Source organism: Heterodontus francisci, chromosome 9, assembly GCF_036365525.1.
Source record: "Heterodontus francisci isolate sHetFra1 chromosome 9, sHetFra1.hap1, whole genome shotgun sequence".
NCBI lineage: Eukaryota > Metazoa > Chordata > Chondrichthyes > Heterodontiformes > Heterodontidae > Heterodontus > Heterodontus francisci.
This window is the reverse complement of record NC_090379.1, coordinates 72,802,851-72,821,237: the sequence shown is the minus strand read 5'-3', so window position 1 is coordinate 72,821,237 and position 18,387 is coordinate 72,802,851. Positions and strand designations below refer to the sequence as shown.

The window sequence follows — 18,387 nt, the reverse complement described above, 5'->3', positions numbered from 1 at the left end:
TTTAGGTATTGCAAAACTTAGGTATGACCTTTAATAATCAATGAACCAGCCACGTGATATAGCCTTGCATAAGTTTTTAACTCTCTGAGTAAGTTTTCAATGCATTGGGAAGCAGACTAACAATGCAGTTGTCACAAAAGAAAGTACAAGAATAGATGCTGCATCTCGTGCAGGAGACCCCACAAGAAAATAAAATGCAAAGCTCTTTACAAACCTGTATTTATTTCTCATCTTGTAAAAGCTGTATGACTTTCTTGGCTGGCAGAAACCACAATCCTCTACAACATTACAATAGTTGTGTTACACAGTAAGATGCAGACAAGACAGTTTTAATTACCAATATTATCACTAGCTTAATAAAGAACTATATTTGAAAGGTTATCAGAATTACAAAGTATGGAATTGAGAGGAGACTCTGCCAATACGAAAAATCATGGAGCCAAATAGTGGGCTATGAAAAATTCACCTATTATCCACTGTTAGCAGGGCATCAGAGTCAATTAACCCTCTAACCCCTTTTCCCAAATTCTGAAATGATTTGAAGTGGTAACCTTTATTGGTGAGAAGTGGTTATATTTTATTTAGTATAAGTAAGACTTGACACATTCTTTTTTTATTTCCAAAATATACTTTATTCATAAAAATCTGTAAAAAATACATTGCCAAATAGTTTCAAACAGCACCAAGTCAAAAATACAAACAGTGCAAAGGCGGTCCGTTTCTTCTATACCATCATGAGTTGCCTCACAACCCTTCCATTTCATTTGTCATGCCATTGACATTTTTACATTTTACAGCAAATGAAAAATTTTTCCGATACAGTTCGAGGGGTTTCCCATGGATCCAGCCCCTCCGTTCAGCTTGGTGGGGGGGCCTTACACAGTGGTCTTTCCCCATTGAGCCTTTGCTGCGGCTGCCCCAAGCCTTAGTGAGTCCCTCAGCACATAGTCCTGGATCTTGGAATGTGCCGGTCTGCAACATTCGGTCGTGGACAACTCTTTGCACTGGAAGACCAGCAAGTTTCGGGCAGACCAAAGGGTGTCTTTCACCGAATTGATAGTCCTCCAGCAGCAGTTGATGTTTGTCTTGGTGTGCGTCCCTGGGAACAGCCCGTAGAGCAAAGACTCCTATGTTACAGAGCTGCTTGGGATGAACCTCGACAAAAACCACTGCATCTCTTTCCACACCTGCTTTGCAAAGACACATTCCAGGAGGAGGTGGGCAACCCTCTCTTCCCCACCACAGCCACCGCGGGGGCATTGCGCGGAGGGGGCGAGACTTCGGGCGTGCACATGCTCATGTCTGAGCAGTGAAAGCAAAGCGCAGCAGCATTACCACTACACTCTGTGTAGAAGTGTGATCTCCATGCAATCACTCCCTGGTCATGCCAGTCAACATGGCATGTACACGTGTGGTCCCACTGCCACCCCTGTTCTTCTGTGAGGCTCGTCTATGGGATGGTTCCAAACCTCCTCTGGCTGAATATCTCTCTCTCTCCCTGCCCAGGGAATCCCTTTTTATACTTTCTTTTCACAGCAAAGCCTATGGAGACTGATTTAACCCAATCATTATCTCGCCATTAGTTGAATGGCCCAATTACAAAAGAGGTAATTCAACCATCTGCCCGCACAAGCCAGGTCAAACTCTCAAGATCTCTGGCTTCCGACACCTATCAGCTCATAAACATTCCAATGCCAGTGCCTGGCCAAAGCAAGGAAAACATGGCGCCCTGGGCACCCAGTTATGTTGTCTCTATTCAAACTCACATCTGGGCTTCTGAGATCCTGCAAAGGTCTTTATCTCCTAGTTCCCACACCGCAAGCTGTCTGATTTCACACTGCTATATTTCTGCTGAAGTTTACTTTTTGACCATTTGGTTCCTTTGTTATCTTTCGAGCCAATAAAATATTTGGTCAATGAAGGGCCAAACCAGTTTCCCATCATGTCACCTCTCAGCCTCTTTCAACCAGAGCGTATCTCAACAGGTTAAAAATATAGTTCAGTATAAGATTCAGTATATGAAATTAAACTGTTCAGCCAGTCATGGTATTTGTTAGTTTTCATAGTTAGCAAGAAAACCCAATGTAGGGATTTCCCAGGATTCTTATGCCATCAACAGCTCAAAAGCCAAATGTCTCCTCTTATGAGGCACTCTCATGTGAGCACAGTGCAGATAAGTAGCCCTGTGGACCAGAGTAGTCTGCAATAGAGTTGTCTATTGGATGTTGAAACTGGAATTGCTGGTTACCCCATTTACTCAACTAAATATGACTAGTCTAGTTGAGGATAAAGGGGAACACTGATGTTTTAACCTTTGTTGTTGCACTACATGTGAAGCAATCAACTTTTCTCTGGCTGAGAAAAGAGAAGTAAACAGTCAGAGGATCGAAGGTTCTTTTTTGGGAGGCTTTCTATAAAGTAAAGTCAGTGGGAAGGAGGTATAAGTGCAAATAAAATCGAAAGGAATGCATAATTTGGATGGACTGGTTTTATGAGAAATATTTTAATGTGACAGTGAGTCACTTGCTTTCTTCCTCCAATCCTTTTTTCTTCCCTTCCTCTTAAAGACACTGACTCTTTGGGATACAGTTCCATGGGCACTGATCACATCACCCAAGTGACCAGATTTTTTTATTCGTTCATCAGATGTGGCGTTCAATCCTAATTGTGACTGAGCAGCAGGTGTGAGGCACCTTCTTGAATTGCTGCAGTCTGTGTGGTACTTCCACAGTGCTGTTAGATAGAGAGTTCCAGGATTCTGACCCAACAATATATTTCCAAGTCAGGATGGAATGAGACTTGGAGTTGAACTTACAGTAGAGGTTGCAGGTTTGGTAGGTGCTGTCAATGAAGCCTTGGCAAGTTGATGCAGTGCATCTTGAAGATGGAAGGGATTAAGGGGGTGGATAGAGCGCAGATCAAGCAGTCTGCTTTCTCCTGGATGGTTTCAAACTGTGTTGTTGATGGTGTGGTCATCCAGGCAAGTAGAAAGTATTCCATCACACTCCAGATTTGTGCTTTGTAAATGGTGGAAAAGTTGTGTAGTCAGGAGGTGAGTCACTTGCTGCAGAATACCCAGCCTTTGACTTGCTCTCGTAGCCACAATATTTACATGGCTGGTCCATTTAAGCTACTGGTCAATGTACAAGGTCTGGCACTACATTTGGTTTACTTTGATTTGAGTTTGATGGAAATATATTACAACAAATTATATTCTGATTCTTGCTAGTCCACTAAAACCAACTTGTATGCATTGCTGAACTACTCACTTGAGAAGCTTTGCTGAGCCCCTGGGCAAACCTTTCAGTTTATTTGCAAGTTATGGTTTTACAGTATGATTACTATTTTCAGATGAGACAAATCTTTTTTCTCACCCAGGCCTTTAACTAACCCCCACCCCCAGTAGCCAGGTATTGAGGGCCTTTCACTAAACCCCACCCTCAGTGACCCAGATATGAAACAGGCGGAATTCTGAAGAATGCTCATCACACATGCGGATAATTAAAACGGTTTTGAGACTGTGCTGACTGACGTGTTAGTATTTGAATGTGGGTGTTATTGTTTAATGTTACGCACTGGTACCTGCACACACACAACAGCCTTCAGTCCGAGCCATGGAGCCCAGGAAGGGGGCGGAGCTCCACGACCCCGGCAGTGAAAGGCGTCAGGCGGAGAGGTCACCGCTTATGGTGACGTTTGTTAGTTGATGTGTTAGAGGGAGAGTGTTGTGGGGCTGACCTGTGTGGGGTAAGGAGGATGGCCTCAGTGCAGCTGCTTTTCTGTTTTGTATAGTTTGTATTCGGGTGGAATGGCTGTATTTGTGTCTGTGTTTCAGGCCGAGATTGTGTGAGGACTGCGGGCTGTTGAAGCGTTTCCTGTCGTTGTGCCTTGGATGCTGCCGGCTGTCTCTGCTTAGATGGAGTAAAGCTGAAGAGTTGTACCCGAGTGGCCCAGTTTACCCAAATACTCAGCGCCGGCGTCCTCGCCAGCGACCCGCTTCTCCCTGGTAAGGCGGTTGTGGGGGAGCTGGAGTCGGATTTATTTTTTTTTGAAGTGTACCCATATGGTGTTGCGGCCAAATCAAGTATTCTCAGATCATCTCGCGTCTTGTTTGTTCCGACAGAAGAATTAAACCCGAAAAGCGATCAAAATGGTGTTAGCGGATTTAGGGAGAAAAATTACTTCGGCGCTGCGATCCTTGAGCAACGCGACCATCATCAATGAGGAGGTACGTTAACATGTGAAATGTGATTGATGTTTTGGCGTACTTGGTACCTGTTGTATCAATACTCAAGCTAACTCTGTCGGATTAGCCCAATTAAACCTATGCTTTTGCTCCTATTCGCCTGTAGATGGTCAAGTTTTTGGACATTTCAGGACTTCGAAATTATAATCGTATTGAATGGCGGTGCAGGCTCGAAGGGCCGAATGGCCTACTCCTGCTCCTATTTTCTATGTTTCTATGAAATAAAAACCTGGGTTTCAAAAGTTCTACTATATTGCCAATCTGAAATAACAGTCACGACACACCCCTACCTTTTATATTAAACTTCATAATTAAAATGAGATTGTTCGTGATTCCGTAATGCTGGGGGGAAAAAGTTAAGAGCACTAGTGGTGATAGGTCAAAATGTACTATTCCTGTTGTGTGGGGTAGATTTTATAGGTTTTGTTAATTTTTAGTTGCTGCAGCTGACATGAAATTACCTGCAGCCAGATGCCTTTACTTTCTTTCCTTCATCTCCTTCCAGAGTTGATATCGAACAGTATTGAATATTAGACTTAAATAAATGTTTTAATCACTTAGTGGAGTATTCTCCGCTATCTGTTTAACCTCCTGGATAAGCAGTTCTAAACATGTTAAGTTAAACAGAATTGTGGCATGTTATGTTTATGCTGTGTTGCTGGATATTATATATCTGATTTATCTCAGCAGTGTAGATATCACACTTGTATTAAATCGGCAATTGACTTATTTACAACGCTTTTAAAATATCTGTTTGATGTCTTATCAGAACACACTTGTAGTTACTAGAATATTCTAGTTCTGTGGCTTTTTAGTTTGTTTCAAACTCTTAAGCTCCACCCATAGGCTTAAGCAATCAAACTCAGTGAAGACTGATCAGTGGACAGACCAATACTAATACAAACTCAGATCAATCAAACACTACAGCATGAATATAAGTTAATTTGGCAGATGAGATTAGAGCAAACTCTTATTGTAATTCTTTGCTTCCTACTCTTTGTCTCCCTCTGTTGTTTTTTCCTCAGCATTTATAATTGAAATAAAAACCTGCATGTTGCACAGCGTCAGTAGTTGAAAATAAGCATTCAAGCCATTCCTGAAATTTTCATTAAAAAGGACTGAATTCCATAATTTAACTTATGTCATCACATTATACTGAATTCTGTGTTGCACAGGTTCTTTAACATCAGAAGAAAAAGTAGTGAGCTGGTTGCATTACTTTACTTTAAGTTTGGCATCTTGCTAATTTCCAAGTATATTTGTCTTGTCTCTGGTTTCCTACTATTCTCACTCTGCCCTTTCTACAAGTTCTTCCCTCTGGCTCCTCTCCTAGATGTTTTGCACTTCCTGTCTGTGCCTGTCCTTTTCCTCCCAAGGAGACTGACAAAAATAGATGTTTGTTTCTGTTGAATATTTAACTTGTAATTTGCGTTGTTGGAAATGGTACATATGGAAAAGTCATCAGTTCAATGCAGACAGGTTAGCTGAAAAGGACTGCACAAGCTGGAGGTTTCTGCAACCAATACAACAGGTTGAGGTGTTAGCTTTGCATGTAATGGCTCTGGCTGATTTAATCACTGTCATATTTGCCACTGCCAAAGGTTGACTATCCATTCGGTATTAGTGAATGGCTGTTTGATATAATGGAGATGTAGTCATCCACAGCTCACAAATTAAGGAGTATTATGTTTGACAGTTGTGTTTGAGATATTTGGCAGGGTCATTGAATAATCACAGACCTCTTTGACCAGTAGCATGATACCCAGAGGCCTCCATTTGTTTATAATATTGACCCATATGTGTAAGCCTACCATAAAGAACTACGTGTTTTGAACTTTTACACTGTCCAGCCAAAAGGGCTATTCACGTTGAAGCTGAAAAGTGAACTTCTGTTAAAATCTGCTTGCAGAGTGGAAATTCATGGCATCTGATGGAGGGAGGTCAGTGAAAAAAATTCTCAATGCTCCGATAACCCAGTCTTGCTGTTGCTTAGGGTGCAAGTGCAATCAGGTGATCTGGAGCTGCCTGGCTGCACAGCGAGAAACAGGCTTGGAATGTGGAGATTACTGCTTAGTAACCACATGACTGATAACTGTCCAATGAGCTACATTTGCTTCCCACACTGCTGAAGTACATCTCCCCAAAGGGTCAACAAACTGCACTGATGCTAAACCATTTTAAGCTCCCAATTTCAGAATAGTGGAGGGATAAGAAAACTGTAACTTCAAGTGCTACATGTTTTTTAAAGTTAATTAAAGATGATTAATTTTATTCTTAGGTTTTGAATGCTATGCTGAAAGAAGTATGTACTGCTTTACTCGAAGCAGATGTCAATATAAAACTGGTGAAACAGCTTAGAGAAAATGTCAAGTAAGTAACCAAACTTAATTTGATATATTTCTCCTTTTATATCCAAGTAAATTAGCTGAATTGTGGGCTGGCAAATGCAGACTTGTTAATTTATCATTGTGCAGTTTGATGACAGTGATAGGGACATGTTCTTGGTGGCAAATACTTAGATATTGCTCATCCATATGGTACAACATCAATTCTACTCTGATACTCGCATTGCTAGAATGATCAGTATAGCTAGGAGAAGCATCTGGGAGAAGGAAACCTACAACCTCAGCCTTGTTGATATGGGAATTTGCAGTTTTGTGACTAGTAGTAGTAAAATGAACAATAGTAATCCACTAGAAAAATTACTGTATCTCTAAAACATATAAATGTTGGTTATGTTGGTGTTAAAGCTGTCTCTTGATATCTGATATTGACTGTGCTAATTTCTGTTAGCACATACATATAAGTTGTGAGCTGTATTATTCATAAAAATGGAAAAGATGAAGTTTGATATTCGTTTTATATGTGAACAAAAATCTTATTTGTTTTAACCATGAGGCACTGCATGATATCACAATCTAATAAGCCATGGTACAAAGTGTTAAGATTAACATCTGTCTGTTTTCTCTGGTATGTTGAGGATATTGGTCTTAAAAAAAAAAAAGCAGCCAAATCAGCTATTTGTCCTCAAATGCTTTTTGAGATTCTCTTGGCAGTGACCCACCTTCAGTTGTAGTTTATTGTAACTTAAATTTCAATTTGGCAACTTGTGCTTACCATACTGTTCATGATTTTACACACACATAATTGAACAGTTACCTGTTAATTGTTTTGAAAGTTTATTTTGTGATGTTTTGCTAAACTTCATTTCAGAGCAGCTATAGACTTGGAAGAGATGGCCTCTGGCCTCAACAAAAGACGAATGATCCAACATGCTGTATTTAAGGAGCTTGTCAAGGTATCTAAGCCAACAGGAACACTGCAATTTTATATATTTTTCTTGTTTGAATTCAATCAATTGCCATTGATATCTCTTATTTAGCTTGTAGATCCAGGAGTTAAAGCATGGACCCCCACAAAAGGAAAACAAAATGTCATCATGTTTGTTGGCCTTCAAGGTAGTGGTAAAACTACAACATGTACAAAGGTATTTGATTTTATTTGGTGTTGGAGTATCTCTTTGAAATCTTAGATTTCCTTTATTTAGGTTTAGAATTAGACCATTACAGCGCAGTACAGGCCCTTCGGCCCTCGATGTTGCGGCGACTTGTGAAACCATCTGACCTACACTATTCCATTTTCATCCATATGTCTATCCAATGACCACTTAAATGCCCTTAAAGTTGGCGAGTCTACTACTGTTGCAGGCAGGGCGTTCCACGCCCCTACTACTCTCTGTGTAAAGAAAGTACCTCTGACATCTGTCCTATATCTATCACCCCTCAACTTAAAGCTATGTCCCCTCGTGTTTGCCATCACCATCCGAGGAAAAAGACTCTCACTATCCACCCTATCTAACCCTCTGATTATCTTGTATGTCTCTATTAAGTCACCTCTCCTCCTCCTCTCCAACGAAAACAACCTCAAGTCCCTCAGCCTTTCCTCGTAAGACCTTCCCTCCATACCAGGCAACATCCTAGTAAATCTCCTCTGCACCCTTTCCATAGCTTCCACATCCTTCCTATAATGCGGTGACCAGAACTGCACGCAATACTCCAGGTGCGGTCTCACCAGAGTTTTGTAGAGCTGCAGCATGACCTCGTGGCTCCGAAACTCGATCCCCCTACTAATAAAAGCTAACATACCATATGCCTTCTTAACAGCCCTATTAACCTGGGTAGCAACCTTCAGGGATTTATGCACCTGGACACCAAGATCTCTCTGTTCATCTACACTACCAAGAATCTTCCCGTTAGCCCAGTACTCTGCATTCCTGTTACTCCTTCCAAAGTGAATCACCTCGCACTTTTCCGCATTAAACTCCATTTGCCATCTCTCAGCCCAGCTCTGCAGCCTATCTATGTCCCTCTGTACCCTACAACATCCTTCGGCACTATCCACAACTCCACCAACCTTCGTGTCATCCGCAAATTTACTAACCCACCCTTCTACACCCTCTTCCAGGTCATTTATAAAAATGACAAACAGCAGTGGCCCCAAAAGAGATCCTTGCGGTACACCACTAGTAACTAAACTCCAGGATGAACATTTGCCATCAACCACCACCCTCTGTCTTCTTTCAGCTAGCCAATTTCTGATCCAAAGCTCTAAATCACCTTCAACCCCATACTTCCGTATTTTCTGCAATAGCCTACCGTGGGGAACCTTATCAAACGCCTTACTGAAATCCATATACACCACATTCACTGCTTTACCCTCATCCACCTGTTTGGTCACCTTCTCGAAAAACTCAATAAGGTTTGTGAGGCACGACCTACCCGTCACAAAACCGTGCTGACTATCGCTAATGAACTTATTCTTTTCAAGATGATTATAAATCCTGTCTCTTATAACCTTTTCCAACATTTTACCCACAACCGAAGTGAGGCTCACAGGTCTATAATTACCAGGGCTGTCTCTACTCCCCTTCTTGAACAAGGGGACAACATTTGCTATCCTCCAGTCTTCCGGCACTATTCTTGTCGACAATGACGACATAAAGCTCAAGGACAAAGGCTCTGCAATCTCCTCCCTAGCTTCCCAGAGAATCCTAGAATAAATCCCATCTGGCCCAGGGGACTTATCTATTTTCACACTTTCCAAAATTGATAACACCTCATCCTTGTGAACCTCAATCCCATCTAGCCTAGTAGCCTGAATCTCAGTATTCTCCTCGACAACATTTTCTTTCTCTACTGTAAATACTGACGCAAAATATTCATTTAACACTTCCCCTATCTCCTCTGATTCCACACACAACTTCCCACTACTATCCTTGATTGGCCCTAATCTAACTCTAGTCATTCTTTTATTTCTGATATACCTATAGAAAGCCTTAGGGTTTTCCCTGATCCTATCCGCCAATGCCTTCTCGTGTCCTCTCCTTGCTCTTCTTAGCTCTCCCTTTAGATCCTTCCTGGCTAGCTTGTAACTCTCAAGCGCCCTAACTGAGCCTTCACCTCTCATCCTAACATAAGCCTTCTTCTTCCTCTTGACAAGCGCTTCTACTTCTTTAGTAAACCACGGCTCCCTCGCTCGACAACTTCCTCCCTGCCTCAAAGGTACATACTTATCAAGGACACGCAGTAGCTGCTCCTTGAATAAGCTCCACATTTCGATTGTTCCCATCCCCTGCAGTTTCCTTCCCCATCCTACGCATCCTAAATCTTGCCTAATCGCATCATAATTTCCTTTCCCCCAGCTATAATTTTTGCCCTGCGGTATATACCTGTCCCTGCCCATCGCTAAGGTAAACCTAACCGAATTGTGGTCACTATCACCAAAGTGCTCACCTACATCTAAATCTAACACCTGGCCGGGTTCATTACCCAGTACCAAATCCAATGTGGCATCGCCCCTGGTTGGCCTGTCTACATACTGTGTCAGAAAACCCTCCTGCACACACTGGACAAAAACTGACCCATCTAAAGTACTCGAACTATAGTATTTCCAGTCGATATTTGGAAAGTTAAAGTCCCCCATAACAACTACCCTGTTACTCTCACCCCTGTCGAGAATCATCTTCGCTATCCTTTCCTCTACATCTCTGGAACTATTTGGAGGTCTATAAAAGACTCCCAACAGGGTGACCTCACCTCTCCTGTTTCTAACCTCGGCCCATACTACCTCAGTAGACGAGTCCTCAAATGTCCTTTCTGTCGCTGTAATACTCTCCTTGATTAACAATGCCACAGCCCCCCCTCTTTTACCATCTTCTCTGTTCTTACTGAAACATCTAAATCCCGGAACCTGCAACATCCATTCCTGCCCCTGCTCTACCCATGTCTCCGAAATGGCCACTACATCGAGATCCCAGGTACAAACCCATGCTGCAAGCTCACCCACCTTATTCCGGATGTTCCTGGCGTTGAAGTAGACACACTTTAAACCAGGTTCTTGCTTGCCAGTGCCCTCTTGCGTCCTTGTAACCTTATCCCTGACCTCACTACTCTCAACATCCTGTACACTGGCACTACAATTTAGGTTCCCATTCCCCTGCTGAATTAGTTTAAACCCCCCCGAAGAGCACTAGCAAATCTATCCCCCCCCCCCCCCCCAGGATATTGGTACCCCTCTGGTTCAGGTGAAGACCATCCTGTTTGTAGAGGTCCCACCTACCCCAGAAAGAGCCCCAACTATCCAGGAAACCAAAACCCTCCCTCCTGCACCATCCCTGCAGCCACGTGTTCAACTCCTCTCTCTCCCTATTCCTCGCTTCGCTATCACGTGGCACGGGCAACAACCCAGAGATAACAACTCTGTTTGTTCTCGCTCTAAGCTTCCACCCTAGCTCCCTGAATTTCTGTCTTAAATCCCCATCTCTCTTTCTACCTATGTCGTTGGTGCCTATGTGGACCACGACTTGGGGCTGCTCCCCCTCCGCCTTAAGGATCCCAAAAACACGATCCAAGACATCACGAACCCTGGCACCTGGGAGGCAACATACCAACCGTGAGTCTCTCTCGTTCCCACAGAACCTCCTATCTGTTCCCCTAACTATGGAGTCCCCAATGACTAATGCTCTGCTCCTCTTCCCCCTTTCCTTTTGAGCAACAGGGACAGACTCTGTGCCAGATACCTGTACCCCATTGCTTACCCCTGGTAAGTCGTCCCCCGCAACAGTATCCAAAACAGTATACCTGTTGTTGAGGGAAACGGCCACAGGGGATCCCTGCACTGCCTGCTGGTTCCCTCTCCTTCCCCTGACGGTAACCCATCTACCTACTTCTTTTACCTGAGGTGTGACTACCTCCCCATAACTCCTCTCAATAACCCCCTCCGCCTCCCGAATGATCCGAAGTTCATCCAGCGCCAGTTCCCTAACGCGGTTCTCGAGGAGCTGGAGTTGGGTGCACTTCCCGCAGATGCAGTCAGCAGGGACACTCTTGGCGACCCTGACCTCCCACATTCTGCAGGAGGAACATACAACTGCCTTAACTTCCATTCCCTCTATTCTAAATTCCCAACAATTTAGATCTAATTTAAATCTAATTCCCATTGTTGGCCTATCAATTGGGAGGCAGCAGGTAGAAAGAATGCCTCCCTAGTAAAAGGAAAATTGGGCTTAGTCCGCTTGTGTACCAAGCCATTGTTGGCTGAAGTTTTGAAATCGAGGTGTTAAGTAATGGGAGGATGTTAAAATTTAAGGATGCTAGAATAAATATCTTTGTGACTAGCTTAGAGCCAGGGATTAAAGAAAAGTAGGTGATTCTTTTACTAAATGTACTGGATAATTGCATGATGAATACTTAAATGACAGAAGCAAAGATTCTCACAATTCATAACTTTTTCTAAGTAAAAGGCCACCAGTTAAGTTTATGGTGATTAAATAAGTTTAAATCCATCCTTATTATGTGGGATTTTGGAATTTTTACTGATGATTCCCAAACATTCTTTTCTTTTTTGTGCTAAATAATTTCCACAATTGCTGCCCTACAATTTGTACAATTCTAAACTGAAATGTACTAATTTTAAAGAATACACCTTTGCTTAAACTACAGGAAAAAATAGTTGCAGAGATTTAAACTGAGCAACTTGCATCATGCTTATTCCAATAAAACTTTTTAAATGGAAAATGAATTTTTAGAATTGAAAACACAATGTCATTTTTTAAATAGAGGAGGCTGCCTTTGCTAGTAATGAACCACAGTTGTCTTTACTTTTCATTTTCATTTCCATTTCTGTCACAAGACCAATTCATAATTATTTTCTTGTAGTTAGCATACTACTTCCAAAGGAAAGGCTGGAAGACTTGCTTAATATGCGCAGACACATTTAGAGCGGGTGAGTAAATTTTTGTGCATCACAAGTTTCTTGATGATCCAATGTGAATAAGGCTTAAAATTTTGATTTATGTATTTGTTTACATTAAGATAATATAGACGTTTTGTTTTCTGGTCTTGAGCGTCTTCAACAAATAGGACTTTCTCAGTTTAATAAAAAATTAATAAATTCCTGATGTGATTTATGAGCCAGACAAAGCCAGCATTATGGCACATGTAGTGAGTTTTGAGGCTGCTGATTGGTATCAGATAAAATTATTTTGTTTAACAATGACGAACTGACAAGACTTTCCTTCAGTAATTAGGTTGACTTGTTTTTGCAGCATTTGTAGCCACGTTGAAGATGCCCATTCTACAACATAGACATTCTTGGCTTTTGAATGGGTGTTGATGCCACTGCAACAGACCTGTAGAAGGTTCTAAGTCTAGAGATTATTGAAAGAATGTTATTACTTTCTCCATACTCACTTGCATATAGTTGAGGACATTAAATTGGATCCCTTTGATCCACAAGTCATTGTACTTGAGGAAACAATTTGCCTTCAGTCCCTCTGTTTCAGAGGACTATCTGTGATGAAATGCTTGTTGGTTAATTCTGTGTAATGGGGAGATTAACATTCTTTTACTTATAACTAAGGACTAAAATGTTCTTTGCACATTGAGTGAATCTTTCATATTGCTGACTTTGTACCTGCAGCTGACTTGACGACAAAATATTTTTTTACATGTGGTTTACGGTGCCTTGTTATAACTGATGAAGGGTAGATAAACTGGTTAATTGATTTTGTACTTAATCTGATGGGACTTGATATCATTTTACCATCTATATTGGTGTCATCTTTTACAATAACAAAATTGTCTACAGTCAATTTGCCTCATGGTAGAGAATAAATTTTAAGTAGAATTGGTTTTAAATAGCCAGCCATCTAGATTTCATAACAAAAGCTTCTAGATTAGGAGAAGTTTTTCCTGAATTGTGTGGAAAATTGGCTTGTATTATTCTAGTTTGGGTGACGGATGCTGTTAGTGCTTTTAAAGGTTGGATATTTGTAGTAACTTTGAAGGTTCTTTTTAGTTACATTTAGAAATAAAATGTTTGTTTTATTGAAGCCAAAATGTTTCAAGCTATCTGTCTGTCAAAACCCAATATCCCTAACTGAACAGATCTAAAATCTGACTGCTGTTTTGCAACGTATCATTTAACATGTAATGAAACAAGAAACATTGAGTTTCAAATATAGTGGAGCTTGGATCAAAATGTTTTTACATTTCTGGCCTGCAGGTGCATTTGACCAACTGAAGCAGAATGCAACCAAAGCAAGAATTCCATTCTATGGAAGGTAGGATTGCTAACCAAAGATATTTAATATATGGTGTTAATTGAAGAGTAAGTAAACTAAATCTATGTATAACTGCTATTAGTTGTAATCTGTAGCATTTGTAAATAAACGTGATGTTTTGTTGGAATTTTGTTTGGAGCTGCTGGTAAGACATGACAAATTTCAGCTGTAGAGAGCTGCATGAAGTTTTGGGATACAAGGGGAGTCGATCATTAAGGGAGATCAAACAGTGCAAGAATCTCTTCTGTTTCACTCTTAGATGGCTCACTATTTCAGCTTCCTAGTCACTTCAGTAGATGTATTTAAAAAAAAAAAAGAGAAATGTGCTATAGAGGGGCAAATGGTATGTTTCCCTACTTTAGAACTTGGTATATATGTCACAGAACTAGGAAAACTAAATCTCAGCAACTTGAGCTTGTTGGTGTACTTGTAAATCACATAGTTAACTGTGCTTAAGGTGGTAGTCATAATAATGAAAAATAACACCTCAGTTATGTTGTCTTCATAGCTTGTATATTTAAATCGCTTGCATCATATAACCTAAATGCTTCATTTCAATTAATTTAAAATTCAGTAGTTCTGTGTTTTCTTTGAACTTAAGGAAATGAAATTTGAAAACTTGGTATAACTGAATTCAGGTTTTTTTTTAACAATTGGAGTTACAGCATCTGACTATATTTCTGTTTCTTGTAAACAAAGAATTTATTCAGGCAGATTTTCCACATTTTCTGTGAACATGTTGAGAGAAGGTGGCGACTAGAGTGGTGATACTTTTCCAGTAGTTTTTGGGCAGATGTGGAATAAAGTTGTGAATCTGGAGATTGTGTTTGCACCTCACTGGGAAAGAGCTGGGCTTGTTGTTGGACTGTAGTTTGCTTGTATATTATAGGAGAAAGGATGATTGATGCAGATGTGCGTGTAAAGGAAGAGAGGAATAACAGAGCACAAATCAGAATTAAATCCTGTTTTCTTGTTTTAATTTAGCTATACAGAAATGGATCCAGTGATCATAGCTGCAGAAGGTGTGGAGAAGTTTAAAAAAGAAAACTTTGAGATAATAATTGTTGATACCAGTGGTCGACACAAGCAGGAAGACTCCTTATTTGAAGAAATGTTGCAAGTTTCAAATGCCATAGTAAGTTCTAAATGTGATCAGCAAAATATATCTAGTAATTGTTATGAAGCTGTTAATGTGGAAAATATGTATGTGTAACTTTTTGAAATCCATTTTAGCAACCAGACAACATTGTTTACGTAATGGATGCATCAATTGGTCAAGCCTGTGAAGCACAAGCAAAAGCTTTCAAAGATAAAGTGGATGTTGCATCAGTTATTGTAACTAAGCTTGATGGTCATGCAAAAGGAGGAGGCGCTCTCAGTGCGTAAGTGATCTAGTTTCCTTTCTGTTTATAAAAAAAAAAAACCTGTTTTGATCATTTTTGTTTATGGCAGTTTCATAAACAGTTCAGTCATGAAGAGTAAGCCGCCTCTTCAAATTTTCTATGATGGAATCCAAATTAGTGTCTAAAATGTGGGAGTTTTTTAAACGTGATTTAACTGTTCTGTGGAAGCATTAAATGCGCTTTTTCTTCAGCTTAGAACTAAGTACACTTAGTGCCACTTCTAATCAGGGTATTTTTATGGTGAGCGGGCTGGACTTGATAAAGGAATGTGCTCCTTTTTTCATGTGAATGCAGTTAGCGCATTTTCTTTATAGCGTGATTTTTATCACTATTGTCAGGTTTTGGGTATTATTCCTCTGTCATGCTTTTTAAAAAAATAAATAAAATTAAAATTGGCTTATTTTGAATCCTCTTTTATCCCAATCTACTGCTTGCACTTACCTGTGATTGGCTGACTTTTGCCTGTGGCATGGTCGCCTGGCCTGTTGCTCTCTGGTCTGTTCAGTACAAGCTTTTGCACTGCTTAGTGACATTCGAAAGTAAAAAGTATTTTCCATATTTCAATTATTAATCAGTAGTTGTTTTTGCCGCCTTTGGTTAACTCCTGGAACAGGAAGCAAAGTTCAAAAGTAACAAATTATATACAAGTTACTTTAGTTGCCATTTTTGACAAAATTTCAACCTGACTGAAACAAAATTATATTTTTGACTTTTGTTCATTCTTTTGAAGGGAATACATAACCTAAGAAATAGCTGAAGTAGGCATGGTCTTGATGGGCCGAACGGCCGCCTTCTGTGTCGTTACGACTCTTTGACTATAAGTCCTATGGCCCCTTGAGTCTGCCCTGCCATTCAGTAACCTCATGGCTGATCTGATCTTGGCCTCTACTTCACTTACCTGCTTATTCCCCATAATCCGTGACTTTCCTATATGTTTGTCAGCCTTGAATATATTCAATGACTTAGTCTTCACAGCTTTCTGGGGTAAAGAAATTCCAGACGTTCATGACCCTTAGAAGAAATTCTTCCTTATCTCTGTCTTAAACTTGAGACCCCTTTATTCTGAAACTATATGCCTCTTAGTTCTAGATTCCCTCCCATGAGGTGAAGCATCCTCTCAGCATCTACCCTGTCTAGCCCCCTCAGAACTGTATATGTTTCAATAAGATCACCTCTCTTATTCTCCAAGTCACTCACCATCCTGACTTGGAAATATATTGCCACTCCTTCAATGTCGCTAGTTCAATATCCTGTAACTCCCTCCCTAACAGCACTGTGGGTGTACTTACACCACATGCAGCAGTTCAAGAAAGCGACTCGCAACCAATGGCTATTGGGGATGAACAATAAATGTTGGCCTTGCCAGCAACACCACAACCCATGAACAAGTTTTAAAGAAAAATCCATATAGAAAGGGAAGAGATTATTAGAAAATCAAGGGCATCAGAATGCAGTAGAGCTGATTATATAAAGGTAAGGAATGAATTAGCTGAGATGAAGGAGGAATTAGTACACCGTATGGATCAACAGTGGGACTGAAAAAAAATTATAAATATACTTTTGTTTAAAAAGGAAGCTAATCAAACTGCCAAAGTACTGTGTATAAACAAGATAGAAACCAACTAAAATTAGAGGGCTTTTGGGGAGATGGGTATGATTTTTAAATATGAACCATTAAAGGGAAGCAAGGAGGGAGTATAAGGAGAGAATCGCAATGAAAAAAATTGAACAGTAAAAATATTCTGTAAATTGTCAGTCAAAAGAGTATTCCAAAGTGTGAGGAGGTCCTCTTGAGAGGACAGGATCAAGAGAGAGCACAGAATAAATGAAAATTGGTGGTGAAGTTTAACAAGTACTTTGCATCAAAAGAGAAGAATACTGGGAAGGAGGTAATTAGGGAACTGGTTAAATGTGCAATGCGAAAGAAAAGTATTAAGGAAACTAGCTAAAGGAGGACAAATTCTAAAGGACAACAAGACCTGACTGAATACATACAAAGTTAGAATTAGAATTAGAACATTACAGCGCAGTACAGGCCCTTCGGCCCTCGATGTTGCGCCGACCTGTGAAACCATCTGACCTACACTATTCCATTTTCATCCATATGTCTATCCAATGACCACTTAAATGCCCTTAAAGTTCATGAGGGAAATAGTGGCAAGGATAAGAAATGGTGGAGGCATGTGATTTTACGGTTCTATTGAGAGTGGGTGTGCCTTAGACCAGGTCCTGCACTAAAAGATTAAGTGTGGAATCAGGGTAAGTGTCGCGTTGGATTAAAAACTGGTTAGTGGGGAGGAAATGATAGGAGTGAAAAGCAGTTTTTTGATTGATTGGAAGTGGGTAGCATTTTCCAATAGAGTTCTGTTCTCTGACTGCTATTCCCGGTGTACAAAAATGTTTGGGATATTGGGCTGGAATGAATGGTGCCAAATTTGCAGATACTCAAATAGGTGACATAGGAAATAATTCTAAGGGACAAAGGAAGCTGAGACTTATTGATAAGATGGTGGAATGGGCAGAAAAGTGACATGTGGAATTCAATGTTGCTAAATATGATGGGCTACATTTTGTTTTAATTTTTAAATTAAAATGTGTAATTATACTTTGGAGGAAAGCTGGATGTAAAAGAGCAAATTTAGGGCGGGGGGGGGGTCAGGTTCACAAGATATTTTAAAAGAAAAGCTAATGGAGTACTGGGTTTTATGCAAGAAGTATACAATATTAAAGTAGACTGTAATGTGAACCTACATAAAGTCTTCAGTTGTAATATTATGTTCAGTTTTGGCCGATGGAAGGATGTTGAAACAATAGAGAGGGTACAATGCTGATTGACTAGGATGCTGTCTGGTATGAGGAAAAATTGGTCATCTTTCTTTAGAACAGGGTAGAATATGGAGGGTTTTAATTTGTCGATTTGAGAGGGCTAGAAATGGGAGCATGGGTGTAAGATTAAACCTAACTATTTCGGGCGGAAAGTAGGAGAAACTTTTTTTATGAAGTTGTTGAATGCATTACAGGCTTAGTGACTTAAAGCAGAGACCATGCCAACACTCAATAAATTGAATGAAAACTGATGTGGGAACAGGTAGGCACGTGGGATTGGAACTAATGCT

At 40.5% G+C, this 18,387-nt stretch overlaps 1 protein-coding gene across 2 annotated transcripts in view; it reads left to right on the top strand.

Moving 5' to 3' along the window:
* The first annotated feature begins 3,661 nt into the window (after positions 1-3,661).
* srp54 (signal recognition particle 54) overlaps positions 3,662-18,387 on the top strand; it is a 30,907-nt gene continuing 16,181 nt past the window's right edge. The window contains exons 1-10 of one of the 2 annotated variants that reach the window (XM_068039302.1): positions 3,662-3,747; positions 3,836-4,006; positions 4,127-4,228; positions 6,525-6,616; positions 7,460-7,544; positions 7,629-7,733; positions 12,463-12,529; positions 13,811-13,868; positions 14,853-15,003; positions 15,102-15,250. In XM_068039302.1, coding sequence (XP_067895403.1) covers positions 4,151-4,228; positions 6,525-6,616; positions 7,460-7,544; positions 7,629-7,733; positions 12,463-12,529; positions 13,811-13,868; positions 14,853-15,003; positions 15,102-15,250 — 785 coding nt within the window. In that variant the 5' untranslated portion in view covers positions 3,662-3,747; positions 3,836-4,006; positions 4,127-4,150. Of the gene's footprint in view, positions 3,748-3,835; positions 4,007-4,123; positions 4,229-6,524; positions 6,617-7,459; positions 7,545-7,628; positions 7,734-12,462; positions 12,530-13,810; positions 13,869-14,852; positions 15,004-15,101; positions 15,251-18,387 lie in introns of both variants that reach the window. The other variant, XM_068039301.1, reaches the window with a different exon arrangement.